This window comes from Hydractinia symbiolongicarpus, chromosome 14 (assembly GCF_029227915.1).
Source record: "Hydractinia symbiolongicarpus strain clone_291-10 chromosome 14, HSymV2.1, whole genome shotgun sequence".
Taxonomy (NCBI): Eukaryota; Metazoa; Cnidaria; class Hydrozoa; order Anthoathecata; family Hydractiniidae; genus Hydractinia; species Hydractinia symbiolongicarpus.
This window is the reverse complement of record NC_079888.1, coordinates 10,295,541-10,318,302: the sequence shown is the minus strand read 5'-3', so window position 1 is coordinate 10,318,302 and position 22,762 is coordinate 10,295,541. Positions and strand designations below refer to the sequence as shown.

Genomic DNA, 22,762 nt, shown 5'->3' with positions numbered 1-22,762 from the left:
ATTTTAAGTTATGCTTTTATTGTTTTCAACTGTTATTAATATGTATAGAAATCTGAAAAATAGAAAGAAATGGCTTCATTACCTACATCTGAGTCAACTCCTGATTTGAAAAAATATTTAGCAACAAAGAAGAACTTAAAAATTGTGGTTTTATTGGGTGCATCTGTAAGTTAATTTCATTATTTGAGTGTAGTATACAAGTTCGATGCATTTTTCTTATTTTATATTAATACCTTAGGGCGACTTGGCAAAAAAGAAAATCTACCCTACATTTTGGTAAGTTGAGATTTTTTAGCACAGTTCGAATTTTCTAGCATCAGGAAAATTTAATATTAAAATTTGTTGAGTGTTATGCGTTTGGTAGATTTGTCAAAAAGTTTTACTTAGACCAAATAAATTCCAAACTTAAAATATTCCTGTAATGGTAAAATGATTACTTTTTTTGCCAGGCAATTATACAAAAATGGATTTTTGCCACCTCATGTTGTGTTTGTTGGATATGCACGATCAAAGATGACTGTTGCTGATTTGCGAAAACGAGCTGAACCATACATGAAGGTTTGAGTTGATCTACAATAAGTAACAAAAATTTTTGCTCAACATTTATATTTGGAGTAGTTTTGAAAGCTAGCATCAGCTAGCATCAACTTGCCAATGTTTGCATCCTTGAGGTTGAGAAAGTGCAATTTCCGTATTATGTGTAGGCATGCTAATCAGCGTTTAGTGCACTAGTTTTCTAACAAGCTGTAATTACAGAATAAGTGCCGCAATATTTGCTGACGTCAGGTACAGCTTAAGAGTTTGGATTTAACCAAATAACCTAAAATCCTAAATCCTAAAACATTGACAAGTTAGCTTTGGCAAGTTCAAATTGTGTAAATCTGGTAAGGAAATAGCTAGGATTGCTAATTGTGGTGATGCACTTTTCTAAATTTGTAGTCATGTGCCAACATTTTTTGTTAATGCTTGTAGAACATAATAAGATTTGATAGTATACATAATAATGTTTTTTGCTTGAAGGTTAAAGAGGATGAGAAGGAAAAACTAGAAGAGTTTTTCAAGATCAATCATTACGTCTCTGGTGCTTATGACAGTCCTGCTGCTTTTGAAAACTTGAATACAGAAATTACAAAATTAGAAACAACAAATGAATGCGATAGGATTTTTTACTTAGCTCTACCACCTTCTGTTTTTATCCCCGTCACACAAATGGTAAAAGATCACTGTGAAAGTAAAACGTAAGTTAAATTACTTAAAGTGGACAATTTCTTTGCAGTAGAACCCGTTGTGATATAGTATTTATAGCACACCTATAGGATTTTTAAATAAGAACTCCTTTAAGAAGAACTGTTCTGGGACAATCATTTTGATTGGCATTAGGGAGCTTTATAAAAACTGTTTGTTATTTATTTGACTGGGTTTTTTTTTGTGAATTAGAGAAATATCCTGCAGACTGACCTGCCTTATATTATTCTGTCTAGGATGACTCCTGGACCTCGAAGTACCTTTTTCGTGGTTATCATTTCAAACAATTATTAGTCTAATCACAAAAACGTATTAAGATATAATAATAACATAAACAAGATTTTAAAAATAATTTTTCTCCATATCTATTATTGATATTTGTAGATTTATAAAAAAAAGGTTGGTGAAATTGATAGGGAATGTGCCAAAATTTGTACTTCTTTTATCAATCCTTTTTTCTCCCTCTTTTGTTTGGTACATAAATTTAACTTTCCCTCTCAAAAAGGTCTTTGCGAGAAATAACCTGTCATCTGTATATGCAAAAAAAAATGGTAACAACGAAATCTTAAGTGTTGCTGTTCAGTTTAGTATGTTATCTCATCTATATATTTTCTTCTAAGTGGGTGGACTCGTATTGTTGTTGAAAAACCATTTGGTAGAGATTCCGATACATCCTTAGTTTTATCAAACCACTTATCCAAGTTGTTTACAGAGGACCAGATTTATCGTATTGATCATTATCTTGGAAAAGAAATGGTTCAAAATTTGATGGTGCTAAGGTTGGCGTTTAATATGATGCAATAATATGAATTTAATAATCAATAATAGTCAATTTCTCTCAAATGATGCATATTTTTATCAAAAAATACCTTGTAGATTTGCGAATCGTATATTCAGTCCTTTGTGGAATCGCGACAACATCAAGTGTGTATTTGTCACATTCAAGGAAGATATTGGCACATATGGTCGTGGTGGATACTATGATGATTTTGGTGTTATTAGGTGGGTTTTCCTTGTGTTTCAAAAGCAATACTGTTATTCCTCTTCTCAATTAATTTTGAAAAATTAAAAAAAAAACATTTCTTTAGTTAACATAACCAACAATGAGATGTTGTAATATCTAAGTCGATTAATTCTCAAAAGGATAAGTTTTTGGGAATTTCTAAAAGAACCTAATTTGAAACGTCTTTATAAAATAAAATTGACTTATTACTAACGTTATTTTTATCCAAAAAACTCGAATTGCAAGGCATGATTTGTATCTTTGATTGAGCACTGATCATTTTGAGTTTTTATTCCACTGCCTCTTTCAAGACTATGTTTGATAGCATATATGATTAACAGCATATTTTGTCTGTAGGGATATTATGCAGAACCATATCATCCAGGTGTTGTGTTTAACAGCTATGGAGAAACCTGCAACAAAAGACGCTGATGATATCAGAAACGAAAAGGTAAACATCATGCCCCTAATAGAATTATAAACTTGTTAAGAAACACTGAAATTATAGCTTTTTTTACTCATGAAGTACTGTTTCAAATATGTCACAGAGGGAATAATATATGTAAGTCTGAACGCCTTAAAATGTTTTGAAACGAAATACATGATATTTCTCCTTCTTTCATACCGAATGTATTTATTTTTAGTTGAAAGTTCTCAAGTGCATCAAACCATTAAAGTTAGATGACATCGTTTTGGGACAATACATCGGCAACTCTGACATGGATGGTGATGCAAAGTTTGGTTATGCTGACGACAAAACTGTTCCAGCGGGCTCGAAAACACCAACATTTGCATGTGCTGCTATTAATATTTGTAATGAGAGATGGGATGGTACGCTCCTATAGATTTTTTTAATTTTTTATTGCTGAAGCTCGGTTCTGTATGTTAAACGCCTCAATTAGACGCTGATCTGAAAAATACCAGTCCACGTTCATACTGGAAGCATTTTAGCGTCAAAACTTTCTTGTCCCTACACTGTGCAGTATATAAGGCAGAAGTATGAAAAAAACATGCAGAAGTATATTTTTTGATCCCAACATAAACCTCGATCAGCCGCCTAAAAATTATCAAAAAATTTTGATTTCAAAATTGGCGTCTAACAGGCACTGCAGGTACTTTTTATGTTACACTAAGCGCTGAGTAGCTTATAAATCATGATGTTTAGTGAGGAGGGATTTAAGGGTATTAAATCTTGTGAAGTGTTATTGAGAGTTATGTTTTTTTTTCTTTTGATTTTATTTTACAAAATGGTATAAACGGCAGCAAAAGTGAAGAAATTGACATGATAAAACTTTGTCAATTAATATACCACCACTCATAGCGTTTACTTTAAAAAAAATTCCCAAAAAAGCTAAGAAAAGTTACAAAAACTTGAAATTGTAACATTGCAACAGAGGTTTTTTTCTTTTATTTTCAGGTGTTCCATTCATCTTGAAGTGTGGCAAAGGTAACTAGTTATTTTTGTTTTAATCGATACAGATCTCATTATCGTCACTTCCAAATGTCCATTTATGAAGTTATTCGTGCAATCTCCAATAGCCTTCTAAACTTCAAGGAAAAAGTGTCTATACCTCTTTTTTATCGTCACATTATTGGCTTATGTTTTTTTAACTTTTCTTATTTGCTTTTTAGCTTTGAATGAAAAGAAAGGAGAGATTCGTGTTCAGTTTAAAGATGTACCAGGAGATATCTTTGACGGACAAACCGTGCGTAACGAATTGGTCATTCGCGTGCAACCAGATGAGGTAAATGTTTTACGCACAATCATTTTGTCTGTATTATCATCGTCTACTGTTATTACTAGGGCTTTTATATAACATCAAGAGTACTCTTGGTAACCTAATTGTGTGAAGGGTAGGGGGGGGAGATGGGGGCAACACTAAATTTCGGAATATTTTAATTTATTAACCCCTACCCCTATTTAGAAAATCAAAGAAAATGAAATGTGCATTCTTTAATTGAAATCTTCAAAAACATCTTAAAGGAACAAAATGTGAATTTATTTTTGTAGAAAATTTTATAAAAAAATATAACAGTTAAGAAAATACTTTTAATGTTTTTAAGATCAATTTATCGCCAGATCTTGATAAAATTGACAGGAAATGCTAACCCAATGAATACGCAGAAATTGATTAAGTCGAGAAAGGAGAAGTTGATTTAAGATAATGTTATAACACCCTCTACACCTAAAACGTTCTCACCTGTTGTGAGATGTATAAACGAGATCCGTGATGCTGTAGTAAGAATTTGCTATCAAAAATTCTTTCTTGTAGGCTGTGTACTGTAAAATGATGACTAAGAAACCTGGCATGTTTATCGATCCTGTTGAAACGGAACTCGATCTTACCTATTCTGCAAGATACAAGGTTTGCTCCTTAATTTGGTACTTTATAATGGTTTAGTAAAAACGAGGGTACTCAGACCCCGTCATTGAGAATAAATGCTACATGGTTTTACAACAGTTGTGCAAAATTGTTTTCGCTCAATGATCACATTTTCTATATGCACACATCTGCTGAAGAGAATATTAAAATAGCTATTTAAGTGATAATGTATCCATTTTTACAACGTCGTTTAAAACGGAACGTTTATGTAAGGGATGCCTTTATTAAAGAAGTGGTGTTTACTCGAGACAAATACTTGTTGTGTTGGATTTACTGGTGTTAAATTTTTATCCCAACAGTTGAGCTCCCTTTGCTGATGTTTTCTTAAAGTGTCTTCCAACTTTATTTGGTACGGTTCAACATGGTATACAGTAGTATATTTTCTTCACTTTTTTTGCCTTAGAATGTCTACATGCCAGACGCTTATGACCGACTTTTATTGGATGTGTTTTTTGGAACCCAGTTGAATTTTGTTAGAAGGTAGGTGGATTATGTTTTCTGGCTGTGAAAGATTAAATTGAGATTTTACCCTTATAACCTCCTCAGACTCATGTTTTTTCATTAAAAATAGAATGAAATATGAATTAGTGTCGGTTGTTAAAAAATAGGATCTTGAGTTAAAATTTAAAAAATAACAATCTTTTGAATTTTTTTTTACTTTTCTTGTCCTAAAACTGCAAATATAACGGAATAAATTTTTGCAATCCCATCTTGTAAAACAAAATTCGCGGATAAACCCCTTCTGGTTGAAAAAATTAAAAGATAAAAAGGAAAAAGAAAAAAAGTTATTATAGTGAAACATTTTTTTTCAAAATATAAATTGCATGTTCCAACACATAGAAAATATTGCGCACAGGTCCTGATTGCATTACTCGATTTAAAGCTGTTTTCACTTAAGCTCAAAAATTAAATTCCGCAAAACAAATTTTCGCGATTGTACCTGATTTAAGACATTTAATAGAATTTCGTCACAAATCTAGAAAATCTAGAAAATCAATTCCGCGAAAATTTCTACTTTAACGTTCAGCGTTTGATATAAATCTGTCCTTAAAAAGAATGCGTTTGTAAAGCGGATCTAATTAAACTCTACTATTTATTTAAATTGATTTTAGTGACGAGTTGGCTGAGGCTTGGCGTATCTTTACACCAATTCTTCATGAATATGAGAAGAATGGACACGAACCAATCAAATACAAGTTTGGAACGTAAGTAAAGAATTAGAGATGAATTAAACCACGTGACAAGATACCTTGAAAGCTCAAATACTTAAGCAAAGTTATGAAGTTTCCCTTAACTCCTCGTGTTCCCTAACCTTTTGAAAAAAGAAAAATTATCCCCTGAAATTTCGTTATTCATTATTTTCCCAGCAGATCCTGACTGATATCGGTTTAACTGCACTCCGATACTTGAAAACTTTTTAAATCTCTTCTATTTTTTTACACATTTCTTCCGGTAAAATCGACTGATGTGTTTCTAAATCGCTTGAATTTACCTCTGATTGTGCTGGCTCAGTTTTCATGCGAATAGAAGCGGGTTTTTTTCAGAAATATCACATATGAGATCCCTTTTATCGGCATATAGTAAATCTCCCTGTTAAAAATGCATACTACAGTAATCGCATTTTTTTACAGGCGTGGACCTGAGGAAGCTGACGAACTGGCGAAAAGATATGGGTACATCTATTCAGGTACCTACAAATGGGTTTCCACTCACAAGTAAATAGATCAGAGGTAGCCACGATCTCATTATAATACTTGACGACACGAATTCATAGTTTCAGTAATTAGTAATTGCACATTTTATTTATATTTTGATGATTTTTTAAATTGTTTAATCTATTTATATTGTTCAGTTTAGTTCAGGGTTTTTTAGTTTCCTTTTTTTTAAGTTATCTTTTTTCAATTCCTTTTTATTTTTTCGTTATTAAAATTTGCAAAAAAGACAGTATAATAGACAGTCCGATTACTTCGAAGGAGAGTTCGTTTGACTTATTTTGCCCATAATGAACCCCATCCCTTTTGTACTTATGTTTACGGTTTGCACCAGAGAATCTAAGAAGTAAAAAAATATCATTTAGACTGTATCCACCGAATTTGTTTTCATGTGTGCAACATGCTCTTCTTATTCGACTTTCGTGTAAGGCATTAAATGGAATATCAGCCAGCCATTTCTTAGCCTCTTTAAAATGCATTTACGAATTGTGAAAAAAGAAATTACATATATGGTTGTCAAGCAATGTATTTGTTTACACCTTTTAGACAGAAATGCTTGCCTCGTTATCTATGCTTGTAGATAAATTTATGACTGCAACTCTTTTTTTTACTTCTAAAAAAACAAGGATGAGTTATTTTTGCTGTCTTGTTGTGTTTTCATCTCCGCTTTTCTCTTTTTTTTTCTCTTGTATTTTCTTCACAGGAGAAGTGTTGATAAGATATTTTAGTCTTACGTCCTTTTTATTAGTTTATATTGAGATGTACACATAATTTAATTAAAGAATTGCAAAGCATATATCGTCGTGTTGTATTTTTAATTCTGTTGTACTTGGGACGTGACTGGAAACAAAAAACATAAACGCAAGATATCACCAATCTAAATGCCACTGTCCATAGCGTTCATGGAGCAGCTTGCAGTGCTTAGACTTCAGCGCTAAATTTCTTTAAATTCCAGTACAATAAAGATTGCAGTGTTTTCTAAATTTTTATTGGGTGTGTTAAACGTCCATCTAGAAAAACAAGTCTGGGAAAATGCAAGCACTATAGCTGGGAATCCTAATGAGTGTACCCAGGGACTAAACGCTAAGATCTAGGGCTTTAACAACTTTTTGTAGAATCGTGTAAAGAGAATCGCTTAAAATTATCTGCAGTATTTTGTCGACTCTCTAATAGACAGACGTTTTTAGTGCACCCTGTCCGCTAATTAGAGGTATCCACTATTTGGACAGTATCGCTTTCCTGCTTCAATTCGACAGGAAGCTAGTTTCTAGAAGACCTGGCATACGAACTTGGTAACCTATGGTTAATTCTGCTTAAGGGAGAGAAAATGCTTGATAAGTCATAATTAAAAAAATGTGGTATTCAGGACTTTTGTGTAACGAGAAACTGTCCGCTTTTTACTCTCAACTTCTGATAGTCTTTATTTACTTCAGGAAGTCTTTCAGGTAGAATTTTACCGTGGTTTTGACAGTGTAATCACGTTCTGTCTGTTAATTGAGAGGTATCCGCTTTTGGATGTCCGTTAATTAGAGAGTCGTCTGTACATTGAATGAAATTAAAACAAGAAGCCCTGCGGCTTAAAGATTTCCGCCATTAGCAATAATCTGAAAAAAGATATAAAATCGTGACATACATGTCACGATTTTATAGCTATAATACATTATCTTTCACCAAAAATATCCAGCCTCAAAAATTCCTCTTTAAATTAAAATTCATTGATAATTAGTTCTGCTGAATATAGCTTTAGTCTACGTGCTTACAAAATTGTAGTACAGAAGGAAATGACGTAATTATATAACATCAAAGATGGCGCATTATAAGACGATCTTCATTATGCTACACTGCACGAGCTTTAACTTTCGATTATAAACTTTAAAATAAAGTATTGTTCATTGGATAATAAAACAATTTGTTTCACTGTTAGGATTCTTATTGGCTTAAAACTCATTTTAGCCTCGTTCTCAGAAAAAATCTGTCAAAACGAGGATTTAAGCTTTAGCCTGGATAAGTTTCAGGCTTCCAGGCTCTGCTATCCATCCATCCATCCATCCATCCATCCATCCATCCATCCATCCATCCATCCATCCATCCATCCATCCATCCATCCATCCATCCATCCATCCATCCATCCATCCATCCATCCATCCATCCATCCATCCATCCATCCATCCATCCATCCATCCATCCATCCATCCATCCATCCATCCATCCATCCATCCATCCATCCATCCATCCATCCATCCATCCATCCATCCATCCATCCATCCATCCATCCATCCATCCATCCATCCATCCATCCATCCATCCATCCATCCATCCATCCATCCATCCATCCATCCATCCATCCATCCATCCATCCATCCATCCATCCATCCATCCATCCATGGATGGATGGATGGATGGATGGATGGATGGATGGATGGATGAATCAAAAGTGGGAAAATTTTACGCCACGTGCGAATGTTTTTAAAAATCGACTGTAAACGGCGGCTGACGGTTAGCAAATCAATAATATTTTGCTGGTGTGACCAAATTTCCGTTAGGACGAACGTCTCAATTGAGAATGCGTCGATTTAAATTTTTGTAAGGCAAACAAAAAAACCAATGTACCCCTTAGAGGGCAGTACCAGCTAATATCAGCTAATATCTCAGTCTGTGCACAACTTTATTAAAGGACGGTGTAAAGAGATTTTCCTTTAAAAAATGATTGAATCAACTGACGCAAAAGTAGAAAACCAATTCTAATTTTGCAATCGAGTAACGTCTACGTCAATGGATTATCCCACTTTGGTTTAAGTAGAGAATCACCTTAAGAAAGCTACATACTGTACAGTATTTGATTATTTTGTTGTCCACAACATAACACATTTCCTTCGACCAAACAAGATACTGGGTCTTGTGACTAGTGGCAGAAATCACTGAGTTTTGTGACTAGCGCGGCAGAAATTGCTGAGCCTTGTGACTAGAGCGGGACAAACCACCGAGTATTAACTTCTCCTTAAAAAATGTTATTTAAATCGCACGCACGCACGTACACACTAGCTCACGGGCAGAGATAATTCATAACAGCTTGCTATCAATATATAACTGGAACAAAAACATACAACGCATGAACAGAAAGACAAGAGTTCTTACAGTCGGAACAGTTCAGTTCATCGTAATATGATGTACACAGAACACAACATTGAAAACCAATCAGCAAAGATATGTCCGTTCGCTCTTGATTTAAATTTTCTTCAAAAGAAAATAGTCCTGAAAAATCCAAATTATTTCAACTTCAACGAATTTGCGATATTACGTGCCTCGCCCTCATATAGCTCTTTTCATCATTACGCATGCGCAGTGATTCATTCTTCCGCAGTTTATTATTCTTTACCTCCTTCTTCACTTCGTTCGTATGAACCTTTGTTGTCCGCGTGTGCGGTGGTTTATCGCTTTCGAGCTTCAAGATATGCTGAATGTAATGCGTTGATAAACTGCTCATCGTTCTGTCAAATACATTAAAAAATGGGTCCGTAAAGTAATAATGTAAATAGAAAGAACTGAGATTTCATTCATACTTTATTACCCTGCGTATAATGGTCCAATCACAAAGACATATACAATATTCTCTCTAAATAGCGGACACCGTTGGTGCATGAACAAAGTGCACGCCAATTAGAGGTGTCCACCTACTAGAAAGTTTTGCAATGTAAGCTCAAAATTTGAAGAAAATCCGATTTTGTATACGAAATGTGTAACTTAAAAAATTAGCGGGTACCGTGCTGGACTTAGACACGAAAAAAGAAAAAAAAACTAAATTAAACGTAATATAACGTAATATAATATAACAAACAAATATCAACATCATAATATCAACTAAATTAAAGAAAAGATCTTTCTTTCCCTATTATTTAAGACGCTCCTGTAATACACAATATATAAGAGAATCATATTAAAATCAAATCTATAGAACAAAATTTAGTTTGGACGAGACAAAAAAAGATGAGAATAAGAACTTCAAACTCACTTGTATCATATACACAAGTGCTTCTTGCAACTGTGGTTTTGTCAGCGTGTCAACGTCTGTCTTGACAGTAGTTGTTGCAGTCGAACGTTGGAACGCGGCTGGTGACATCAATGATTTCAAAGCCGCCCCTGATGGCGCATCTGGAAATTTACTCTGAAAAAAATATCATCAAGAAAACCTTGTAAGTTCCAAAGTTAGAAAATGAAGTTCAAATCGCTCAGCTTCAGTCCGTACTAACTGATTGAAATTGTAAGTACAATTTGTGTGATAAAATCTCCCTTTTTCTTGTGTTACAATGACGAAATTAACTAAGACAAGTAGCCTATGAATAAATCAACGTGCTCGCATGTTCTATAATTTCGCGTGGTGTATCCGCAGCATGATTATAAAATCGCGCAGAGTATTAATGTAGAGATAGCGCCATCAAAAGGAACGCAAAATACATACAAATAACAAGTAAGAAAAAGAAACTTCAATACCTCCATTTTACTTTCATCTGGAAAAAGCTAAAAAAACAAATGTTTAAAAGTCTAAAGTTATTGCCACTATAATAACAAGAAGGTAATAAAAAGTCACACTTTGTTTTTCTTTACCTTTTTAGCTGTTTTAGGCTGGCTAAAGTTTGCTAAAAGCAAAATAAAAGTATTACGTATTAAGATTTAAACACACAGTATAAAAGCAAAAGACGACGACGTTGGTGTCGGTAAAACATTAACAAATACTTAAATCGGGGAAACTTTCGCAAGAGAAACTTTCTCCGCAGCACAAAAACTCGCAAAATTACTTGCATAAACTTTCGCAAATCTGCAAACTAAACATTCGCGATATTTGAAATTTGGAAGTTTTCGTACGATAAAATGCACGCTGAGACAAAAAGTTTATATTTGAAACAGATGTCCTAAAAAGGATGAACTCTTTAATGATAGAAAGAGAATGATGTTATTTGATTGATTTTATAGGATAAATACGTTTACAGCATTATCGCCTTATTCTTTTCTTATTCTATACTTCTTATCTTCATTAATTTCATAATTTAAGGTTAAGACATTCAGATACTTTAGCGAATTGATGCTTTAGAAAGTTGTTACCAAATAAACTTTCGCGAATGGTCATTTTTTAAGTTTGGCGAGATAAAGTTTGGCGAGATAAAGTTTGGCGAGAAAAATTTTAGCAAAAAAGTCCAAGAATCGCAAAATTCGCTAAAATTTCTCCGATTAAAGTAGGTCTCTGTCGACACCCGAAAAAAACAAAAGCGCCTTTACGATACCAGCAATAGAAATCTTTTGTTGACTATTTAAAGAAGCACCCATAGCTGTGCCACGCCCTCTGCCTGCTTTAGAAGTCATAACACTGGGTGATAACAGATTTACAGTCGTGTTGGAAGATGGAGAATTGTTGAGTACCAAAGACAAACAGGAAGTGGTGGAAGCGGAAGCTTTTTCAAGCTGCGAAGAACTCGCAATTCGGCTAATGTTGGGCGAACTGTGCACGGTGCGAAGTATATCCGCACTCGATCGGCCAGATAACTCCGTCTCACTTTTATTACGGAAAGAAGACTCGAGCTCGGCACAACCAATCGCTTTAGCTTTCACATCATGATTCCGATTTTGCTCGTGTACAATACCAAGCTGATCCAATACGGCTAGGTCACCCGCTTTAGATGAAAAGCCCGAATTGTGGGCCTTCAAGTCTAAATCGAGTCCATCGCTGGATGAAACCGTGCGAGCTCGAAAAGGCTTTCTAACTTCACCGCCATGAAGAATATTCAACAGGGCCTCTTGTTCCTTCAAATGTTGATCCCTGAAGCTTTCTTGCTTTTTGCGGATTTCTTCTTTTCTCGCACTTTTAGGAGATAATTTCGTAGGTTGCTTTGCAGCTATACGGAGCTTAAAAAATAGAAAAATCCAAGCAACATTCTAAAAATCACCACGTGACCACCAGATTTTCTGCGAATTAGTATAACTGCGAAATACTGAAATTTTGCGAGGATGAAAATTTTTGCAAATCACTAACCAAAAAAAATATTTTTTCGCATGGCTATTTGTATGCAAATAAGAAAATACATTTTCGAAAAGATATTGCTCCAGTGTCATTCAGTTTGGTTGTATGGCTCCAAAACAAAAATTGATCATCGCTGTTGTTGCTCATAACAAATATATATCCCAGGTATGGCTTATAGCTAATAAAATGCGCTGGGCCATATTAATTTTAACAAAAAATATAAAATTCAGAAAAGAGAAAATAAACAAAGTCTCTTTTCTGATTTTTACATTCTTGATAAAAATAATTTATAGCATTTACTGGGCAAGATTCTTTGAAGAAATTATAACTATGTCTTCCGCCTAACGCGAGCTTCAGGATTTTGTTCCTGAATGCAGTTACATCAGTATCCCAATTTAGAAATTGCGCTCTGAGTATTTTTGTCTGATTGCCACTTTCCATCAGTACTTATAGGAGAAAATGCCGCAAAATACTGAAATACTACTAAAGTTCAATCACAATTTTTTCATCTTAAGTTTATTTCGTTCAAGCAATTTCTCTACTTTTCGGTGATCAACACAAAGTTTAAGAGTAAACAAAACAAAAAATTTATACCTGTTCGTGAATTGGCTCAGAATTTCTTTTTTGTAAGTTTGTCTTATTTTGTTGTTGTTTGCCATGTTTCTGTTGTTTCGGTTTTTGCACGTTTTTCGGCTTGATTTTTGTCTATAAAAAAGGTATTATTAGACATTAAGTGAATATTTTCCTTGAAAGTTTAATACTATAAAAACTACAGAAGACAATAAACCGACAATAGCCAAAGCATTAAACATTTGGCCCTTAGTACTCAATATGCTTAATTTCCGTCTCTAAAGGCGGAAGCATTTCTGGATTTTATTTGGTTTTAAAAAAATGAACCTAACGCAGAGACTTTGAAAAATGTCTAATCTTCTAATAATGCCAAAATACAGTAGATACCAGACACGCCCAATTGTGCATGTTTAAAGGTGTAGCCAAGAACACTGAAGTAAAAAAAAGCCTTGAAAAAGAAAACCTACGCTGTCAAATTCTTCTTGAGCTTTCGTAAACAAACCAAGAATACCATTTTGTTGGGTACTAGGTGCCTAAACGAAATTAAAGACATTGTTAGTATGAAATGCACTATCATCTGTCATCAATGTAGATTCTGGCATGCCTTGAGATTTGGTTCATTTATATCTTCCTGTGGCTATTTACAATTTGGGGCTGAACAGTATGACAGGTCATGAAAGGATAAAGTATAAATCTATTATCGTGCATTGTGAAGTCATGTGTACTTTGAAGTTCTTTTTGCGTTCATTAGTAATATCCAAAAACGTAGGCACAGTTAATGCAAACTCCTAAATAACTCCTAAATAATTTTGGGGAACATATTTGTTACAAAATTATTCAAAAGTAAAGTCATTCAGCGACCACAACTTGAGGCAGCCATTACAAAGGGACAAGTAATATCTCTAAACCTTTTTTGTCTATACAATGAAGTAATTCTAGGAAAGCTGTGATTCAGATATAAATATAAGCTCAGAGGGTTTTGATTTTGAATTTTTTGGATAAAATTAAATTAAAAGTGTTATTGAAAGGAATCAACAAGCATGATGTTGACAGTGGTGCTTGTACTAAAATATAACAGGAAGAGAATAACCTTAACTTTTTAAACTGCAGCATATTTAAAGTTAAGCCTCTAAGTATATAGATTACAGGTGCATGCCACTACACCTGGGTGAAAACAGCAAGCAAAATCTGACTTCTAAGCTATTATTTGAGAAATATTTTCTTAATTATTTATAATTAGAAAATATTTTATCTTTACATCAAGCAACAGACCTGGTTTTTCTTCTGAAGTTCCGTCATTACAGCTATTTTTAACGAGCGATCATCTTTTGCAAGTACGCCTAACCTGAAAGTGCAATAGTAATCTCTCTTATGCAGTAATGTATGCCAACACCATGTACCAAATGAAAAGATTATGACTACCTAAATTCCAGGTCATTTCCAGGTCAACAAGGCACAAAACAAACATCGCGAAATTAACACTTTATAATATCTAGATGCATTGATAAAGTTTGAATACACATCCCTTAATAGATCTAAAATTACTGATGACTAAAAATGTCAGAATCTGCTATTACTTATTAAATATGACATCATAATTTATGCAACATAACTAAATCCAAATTCTTTAAATGTGAATGTCTTGAGAATAAAAAGAGCTTTTTAAAAAATTTAAAAAGACTTGCTACCCAACTTTTTAAGCTCTATAATATAAGTCCAACATCATTCTATACCTTGGGTTCCCTTTACGGCAATTTACCTCAACTAACTTATAATAAGCATTAAAGTAACACCAAAAAAAAATGTTTATCTCTATGTTAAAAATAGGTTCATTGACAACAAGATTCTCTTGTTTTATTTAACATGTTTACAATACCAGTTTCTATGCAGCCTGTCTTAATCACTTAAGGTGAGTGAGCCATATCAAGGCGACACAAGATTTTTTCATCAATCAAACAAAAAGAACAAAGTATGCACATATATTGCAATTGCTAGATAAATAAAGTAGGTTTTAAATTAACTGTTAACTTTTTTATTGTCCTGGACATTAATGCAATTTTTTTTTTAAATCTGCATTAATTTTATGCCTCGTTTATTTTCTGGAAAAAGTTTAATTAGAGAAATCTGTACCTGCTGAGCAAAAATCCAAATCTTTGGCATTCTGCTGCGTCATAAAACCAAATTCCAATAATTTCACCTTGAAATAAAAATATGTTATATATGCATTATTAGTCCTGAAATCATGATGTTGCTGTAAAATCAACATAAACTTACTATTTGATGCTTTACACAGCAAAAACGGTTCTTGTATTTTAAACTCCATGTCAAAAGACAGGACAAGTTTTGTGTTGTGTTTGTTTAATCGATTCATGATGAAAATCACAACAATTGGCGAAACTTTACGAGAATATAAAAACAGTGAGCCTTCCACTTCTGTTTTCTCCTGTAAAAGAAATCATATTATAGAATCTCTATAATAATATGAAGCTTCTGTCTGTCTGTGGTTGACTTTTGCAAAGTGGATTATATTCTTCATTATTTTTTTGATTAAGTCTATAAAACATATACCTATAAATTTGTTCTGTAATTTACCAAACTTTGATGTTAAAATAATATTGATGTCAAAGGAAAGTATATTAACATTAGTGAAACCATCACACTGCACTTAAAACTTTGAGGCCACATAACTTGGAAACAAGGTGGTAATGTTAGTCATTTTTCACCACGTGGTAACTAGGGACCCTCTGAGACCAATTTGGGTAAGTTTTTCAAACCGGCCCCTGAATCCATTTCGGAATAGACAGGTTGATGATGTCACCAAAAAACCTTTAAACCCCAATATCTCTGCAACCAATTGTCAAAAGCACACGATCCTATAGATTTTTTTGATCAGCGTTTCAACCTCTACACATTACAGACAAAGAATACACAAGTTTCGACATCTAAAATAACCTATTTTTTCATTGTTTCTGCCAAAGTGGATTTCTCCACGGGCCTTATTGACTAGTATAAAAATATTGTTTTCATTTGACCAAAACTACATGTAGAGGCAAAATGGCAAATTAAGTTATACCTTGGCTGACAGTGTGCTGTCTTATAATCCCTTTCGCAAAAAAACATGGTTTTGGGTAGTTTCCAAGAATTTTGCCCAAATTTAAAAAAAAAGTGTCCCATGCCTCTATATTTTAGCAGACAGCTTCAATTCTCATGAAATGTGGGTTTTATTGAGATACTAGTCTGTTCTATTGAGTCCATCACAGTTCTGACAAAAAACAAAACAATTATTGGTGGAAATATTTATAGCTAAATACCCCAAAATGTCCCATACGTAACGTGTCCCATTACAAATCGCATTCAAACATTTCTTATTTTTTCTTTTCAGGTATTTTGAATAAATGAAAAGTTAGTGTTTCTAGTTGTATTAGTTTTTAAGGAAGAATTCTTGGTTTTTTAAAACACAATATTTTTAACTGATCAACTAATGGCTACTATACTGCGTGGTCAGACTTTTGTGTCCCATAGGTATATATATTAACTTAAAATGACAATAAAAAAATTCACAAGATAAGTTTTAAACCAAATTAGCCATTTAAGTCTTCCTCCACATCTCTGCTAATTTGACAATATCAAGCTTTCTCTTTTACTTACACTCTGTAAGAAATATTAGAGTAATAAGCTATGGAACTGGAGTTTCACCACCATAAATGTCCCATACGTAACACCTATATTTGTATTATTTTTTCAAAGGTGAAAGCAAGAAATAGTAAAATTTCATGTGTTATTTATTGGCCCCATGGTATGAAACAATAAGAACCTATTACTGTCAAAAATCCTTTTGCCTGTACTTTGTCACCCTTCCCTAAGACTGATGTCCCATACGTAACGCTTTTTTAAAAAGAAGACAAAAAGTGAGCTCTTTTTCATGCTTTGTGACAGTGACAACCTGACTGTTATAATTGCTTATATCGAAGCTAAAAAAGAATGCTATTTGTCAGACAAAGGATTCAAACCTTAACAAATCTTCAACTTTTTCAAAGATTAAACTAATTTGATTTAGCCTTCAACATGCAGTACTTTGTTCAGCACTTTTCTAAGCCATTTACTTTTTATCATGACTAGTTAGGGATCCTCTCAAAATGTTTGTATGTTTTTTTTCGTATAATTATACGAAAGCTATACGAAGTATATACTTCGTTTCGTTAAAAGAATGTCATACGAAGTGCTTTGTTTAAAATAAAAAATATAAACAAAGTTTATAAGAACTTTTTTAATACATGATACGAACTTAAACAAAGTTTTTTTATCATACAAAATGGAATGATACGAACTTTGAACGAAGTAAATTGCTATACGATCTTGAAACAAACTTTAAAAGTACCGGCGTAATTGCACATAATTATTTCAACATGAAACCAGAAATAAAAGAAGTAAAATATACGAGGTTGACTTCTTTGAAAAGACTAGCAAAATTGCGTATTCATAGGTTAAGTCCACACAATCTGCAGCAAACTTTTTTGCTTTCCACGATCCTGTTTTCATGACTTTTAAACAATCTACAGCAATCTCTTAGCTTCTACGATTCCGTTTTAATGATTTTTAAACGATCTATGGCAATCTTTTCGTTTTCTACGATCCTGTTTTCATGATTTTTAAACGATCTACGGCGATCTTTTTGCTTTCTACGATCCCGTTTTCATGAATTTTTAAATGATTTACAGCGATCTTTTGGTTTTCTACGATCCTGTTTTCATGAATTTTAAATGTTCCACAATGATCTTTTCGCTTCTACGATCCTGTTTTCATGATTTTTAAACGATCTACGGCGATATTTTCGCTTTCTACGATGCCATGGAGACGATCCCTAAAGACCTTAGATAATAAGTTTAAAAAAAATAAACGAAGTTCGTATATCGAAATGAACTTTATAAATGTCGAAAAAGTTTCAATATAAAGACTATAGATAATAGTCCAATTATAGCTAATAAACGAACTTCGCATAAGCAAATTTTTATACGAACTTCTTTGAAATGATACAAACTACATACAAACTTTATTTTAAATGATACGAACTGTATACGAACTTGTAATTTTGATGATACAAAAAAATTTCTATTACAAAAAAAATAATACGAAAGATTTAATAAATCGATACAAAGTTTTTGATACGAATTATACAAACTATGTACAAACATTTTGAGACGATCCCTTAGATTTTCTTTCAAAGGTATATACCTTTGAAAAAAGCACTTTGAAGCAAAATAAATTAAAAATGTTACGTATGGGACAATTTCGGTTCAATACATAAAGTTATTCTTAACTGAGATAACAAAACCTTGACTTGACAAATATGTAAGTCTTTCAGTAATAAAGTATCTAAGATGTGTGATATGAAGTTAAAAATTTTATATTTTCTGTAGGCTCTCTGTTTTGGCTTTTAAGTGCATCGGCAAGAGCACCTTGTGGTAAAAATTGTCCCATACGCAACACAAAACTGTGTTTTTCTTTATCTTGGGTTTTCTTGTAAACAAAATTTCTTTTACAAAATGTACCCTAGGATCCCTGAAAGTGTTTTTAAGTAAGTTTTCGAATGAAAACATTTGTTTAGAGTGATAAATTTCCAAGTAAGAGTTGTTACGTATGTGACAAAATATTACTAGAGTAACAATATATTTATTTCTCTAATAGATCAGGGTGGAAGTCATTTAAATATTGAAAACTGTATATCTAATAGCAGGTTTTATCATAGAAATGATGATTTAAAAAAACAACTTTTTTTTCATTTTTTTTTTTTTGAAAAATTTGGGCAAAATTCTTGGAAACAACCCTTTTATCAAAAAGTTAAATTTTAAGTTACTTCTTTTATTAAAATACAAAAGAAAATGCGACACCAGGGAATAAAAGTGGTATGTAAGCATTTAAAATATAACACAGCATAGTTACTCTGTGATTCCTTTATTTAAGCTATATTGGCCTTGTAATTTAAAGGCAGGATACTAATTATACTGTAACAGCATATTTAAAAGTATGTATATTTATGTTGAGTCTGCACCCCCATTCTCTCGGTCAATATGTCACATTGTTAAACTCTCACAAAAGAAGCTTTGATTTATAAGAATTACAAGTATCTAAATCAAACTAAAGCTGAATTAGCAAAAACTCACCTATAATATCAGGTTTAAAGTTATAAAACAAAGATTCTGTAATAAAATTTAGCCCATTTTTATGAAAAGGCGACTGGAAAATACAGACTTGTAATCAGTTTAAAATATTATGTGACGTTTGCTAACCTGGAGAATTTCTAGCTAGCTATACATTCACCAATACTTCTTCTCTGCATATGATTAAAAAGGCATACTTTCAGAGCAACTAGTCTAGAGTGGTTTTAAACATCTTTTTTGCTCTGCTAAGAATTAATACATGATCGACAAGTCTAAATAATACAAGTCCCGCTTCAAAATTTGACTTTGATCACAGAGGCAAATAATCCCCCTAGCTATAGCTAGCCAACTAGCTTATGTATAACATCTGAATTGACTTACCCATTGGTTTGTGGTGGAGTTAAATTTATAGTGAGCAACTGAGGATGCAGTGTCGATAATCTGCTCAATTTCTGGATCATGTTTACGTAGAACGGATAAATTAATTTGCATTTCAGCTTTCGTCTTTCCAGCCATGTTTTCGGCCATATTGAAATACTTTTAAATGCAGAGTTCGTCACTTGTGGCCAAATCCGTTTCGTTATTAAATTTTAGTCGTAGAAAATATATTGAATGGGGGCCAACTTGAACTGGAAAACCATAACAAATACCAAAAGTGAAAGTGCCTCAGATGCTCGAACCTCTCAACCGCAATGGATTTCAAAAGAGCAATAGAAACAGCCTCTTTTTATGCATTATGTAAACTTTACACATAAAAGAAAAATAAACATATAAGAAATTTGCTTAATTTTCCAAGACAATCTGTCAGCTCCTATATTTTTTTGCTATAATATAGACCATTCTCAGTACAGTGGTAAGTGGATAACAAAGCATCATGACCCTGTATTGAAGCTAAGAAGTGTTTATGCATGTTTAAGTTCATTCCACGAGCTAGTAGTCCACTGGAAAGTGCACTTAACATGATCTAAACTATGTTTAGCTCAATAAAAAAGTTATGTTTGTGTTATTGAAATGGTAAGCAGTCGGATTTATCAAACGAAGAGCTAAACATTTCATTAATTATATTTTTAGTTAATTTATTGTTCTCATACATGTGTAACATCTTAATAAAACAGAATTACAGCTTGTCTCTTGTGCTAGATATTATAAATTTTTCCTTGCAGGATTCATCCTTAAAGGTTACCTCTCGCGAAAAATCAAGTTGAGCTCATATGAAAGATCTTTGAAAGTTTTCTAGAAATCTTTTTATTTTTTTGAAAAATCTTTATCCGTTCTCGAGATATTTGTCTTAAAAGTTGTGCTAATTATGCAAAATTATGAGTATGCATTAAACATAATTATGGTAACTATTAAAATTTATGTAAAATGTTCAAAATGTGTCTAAGTGAACGGCCAGAAAACATTTCTAACTCTAGCTATATGCCTTGCCAGAAATGTTAAATTAACCCCCTTGCAGAGCATACTCATGACATCATGCATAATTAGTATATCTTCTTAGTCCAAATTCTGAAGAACCGTTCAAGAATTTTTAAAAAAATATTCAAATTCCTAGACAACCTCTCAACCTCCTTTATATGCAATTAACTTTATTTTCCGCGTGGTGACTGATTTCTGCTTCAAACAACTTAATGCCAGTGGGTTCTAGGCTTATTTTAAGGGTGTTTTCATTATACTTTTTTTAACCAAATTATATAAGAATTAATAAAAACATTATATACTTTTAATTTGTCCTAGATTTTTGATTTTTTTAGCTTACAAGTTCCTGTAATCTTTAATGTATATATAACAGTAACTCTATAGCTTGGACGTTTTTAGTATTAGGTTAAACTCAATGGCTGATAAAACAATCTCTGGGTTGTTAAATGGTTTTATGAAGCGAGAGTATTTTGGCGAAATCGAAATTACTGATGACTTTTTAAAAGAGCAGTTATTTCCAGAAGAAAGCACGGAAGCCTTCAGTGCAATTTTATTGAAGTACCAATCCATTTTAAACAATATTGTGTATTCTGACATGGAATTGAAACAGCTAGAAGCATTTTTGACATCTCAAATGAAAAAGAAGCCAGATTACTTATCTGAAGCACAAGCTGCTGCCATTACTAAGTTTTGGAAAACGAATAAACACAAAATACATGATGTTATTGTTACAAGATCCACCTGGAACAATCACCTAAAGACGTTAAAATGGAGAATAGATGTCAGTTATGAGAATAAAGAAAAGGGAGGAGAACCAAAAGCTATTTTCGAAATGGACATGGAGAAAAGAGTATTAGCGAAGAAGCACGAGAAGATTTTATTTGAGGTAGATATAGATAAGTTGGATGATATGATATCTCAGGTAGAAAAAATTGAACAAAACATTAATGATATTGTCAACTAGATTTATTATTATATATATATATAGGTATATAGATTTCTTGATATTTTCAATGTCACCAAATTCATAAATTTCACTAATTATATTTGTAAATTAGTGTGGGGAAAAAACAAGGATTCGGTTATTGCTTTGGCAAACCAAGTGACAATTATAAGATTTTAGAATAAAAAACTATTAAATACAAAAGGATTAACATCTCAAAATTTTGTGTATGGGCATCCATATTCCTTATGTTTTTACCATGATTCTCAACTGTAGACCTATAAGCTTTTTTGAACCATGCAATTTTATGACTTATAGCGTAGGTATGATTCGCCATGAAAATTGATGGGTAATTGATGGTAAAAACAAACAAGTTAAAATAAAGCAAAAGCTTTTCGGTATAAAACCATCGTTAGTGCATATAAAATGTTACTATGTTACAATCTTCAGTCAGTATATACAAAAAAAAAAGCATAATGGTCCTAAGAGATCAAACAAAATAAAGAGAAAAATAATTAACTGATCACGTCACGTCATTTCTAAATAAAAGAAGCTTTTTTGAATTAAGTTGATCATTTAATACGAGTTTTTTCAATGCAATTATTGATGCTTCTAAATTTATCCATATTTTAGTGTTTAGGGGTGCTGATAGAATAACGCTCCAGACAAATTGATGACCTGTATTGTTTAGCAAGTGTTTTGCTGGTTCTGAATCCTTTCTAATGTTGTTATGCTCATTATACCGTGTTATAACATTTCTTTTTGTTTCTCCAATATAAATTGCTGCACAAGAGCCCACTCCTTCTTATATTTTACATGACGTGTAGGAATTTCGTTCTTTCAAAGTGAGTAGCTGTTTAACTTTCTTAGTTTTCCACGAAATAGCTACGTCAACTTTCCTTATATATCCTTATTTTTATTTCCTTGATTTTTGTACCAATGCAACAATTTTCTATTATTGCATTATTTCCAATGTTTAAACTTAATGTACCCAGCAACAAACAAATTCCATATTTGCTAGCAATATTATTTGAAAGCTGCATTATTTAGATATATAATTTTTTTTAGCCCATTATTATCTATATAAGAAAGTCATGTTGTTTTCTGCATGTTTTTACTTATCTGTACTATATTAAATTGTTAAATCTTACCTTCTGCAAAAACTGCAATTTCACAATGTCCACATTATGGAACAATCCATTCTGTCACCCAGAAAGTATGAAATATGTTGGAATAAGGGCATGTGAGCAAAAATTAGCACCCTTAGAGCACCTAAACAAATAGCCTAAAATCCCAAGTCCTTAGTCCTCTGTGAACATTG

General features: G+C 32.7%; 3 protein-coding genes across 3 annotated transcripts; 2 read left to right on the top strand and 1 right to left on the bottom strand.

The window, feature by feature from the left end:
- Nucleotides 1-15: 15 nt before the first annotated feature.
- Nucleotides 16-7,140, top strand: LOC130625952 (glucose-6-phosphate 1-dehydrogenase-like). Its single transcript, XM_057441076.1, has 14 exons — nt 16-165; nt 239-276; nt 450-558; nt 1,021-1,238; nt 1,866-2,024; nt 2,122-2,247; nt 2,606-2,699; nt 2,893-3,079; nt 3,666-3,695; nt 3,881-3,993; nt 4,522-4,614; nt 5,036-5,112; nt 5,745-5,837; nt 6,264-7,140. Exons 1-14 carry the CDS (start codon nt 70-72, stop codon nt 6,349-6,351), a joined length of 1,521 nt encoding a protein of 506 aa, XP_057297059.1. The 5' UTR covers nt 16-69; the 3' UTR covers nt 6,352-7,140.
- A 2,272-nt stretch (nt 7,141-9,412) lies between these two features.
- LOC130624950 (mRNA-decapping enzyme 1A-like) lies at nt 9,413-19,639 on the bottom strand. Its single transcript, XM_057440013.1, has 11 exons — nt 19,464-19,639; nt 15,199-15,367; nt 15,055-15,121; nt 14,197-14,269; nt 13,392-13,457; nt 12,949-13,059; nt 11,621-12,239; nt 10,947-10,978; nt 10,833-10,859; nt 10,354-10,506; nt 9,413-9,832 (listed from the first exon to the last, which is right to left on the bottom strand). The coding sequence occupies exons 1-11, from the start codon at nt 19,608-19,610 to the stop codon at nt 9,773-9,775; spliced, it is 1,524 nt and encodes a 507-aa protein (XP_057295996.1). The 5' UTR covers nt 19,611-19,639; the 3' UTR covers nt 9,413-9,772.
- A 1,093-nt stretch (nt 19,640-20,732) lies between these two features.
- On the top strand, nt 20,733-22,550 carry LOC130624951 (COMM domain-containing protein 1-like). Its single transcript, XM_057440014.1, has one exon. The coding sequence runs from the start codon at nt 20,914-20,916 to the stop codon at nt 21,460-21,462; it is 549 nt and encodes a 182-aa protein (XP_057295997.1). The 5' UTR covers nt 20,733-20,913; the 3' UTR covers nt 21,463-22,550.
- The last annotated feature ends 212 nt before the right edge of the window (nt 22,551-22,762 follow it).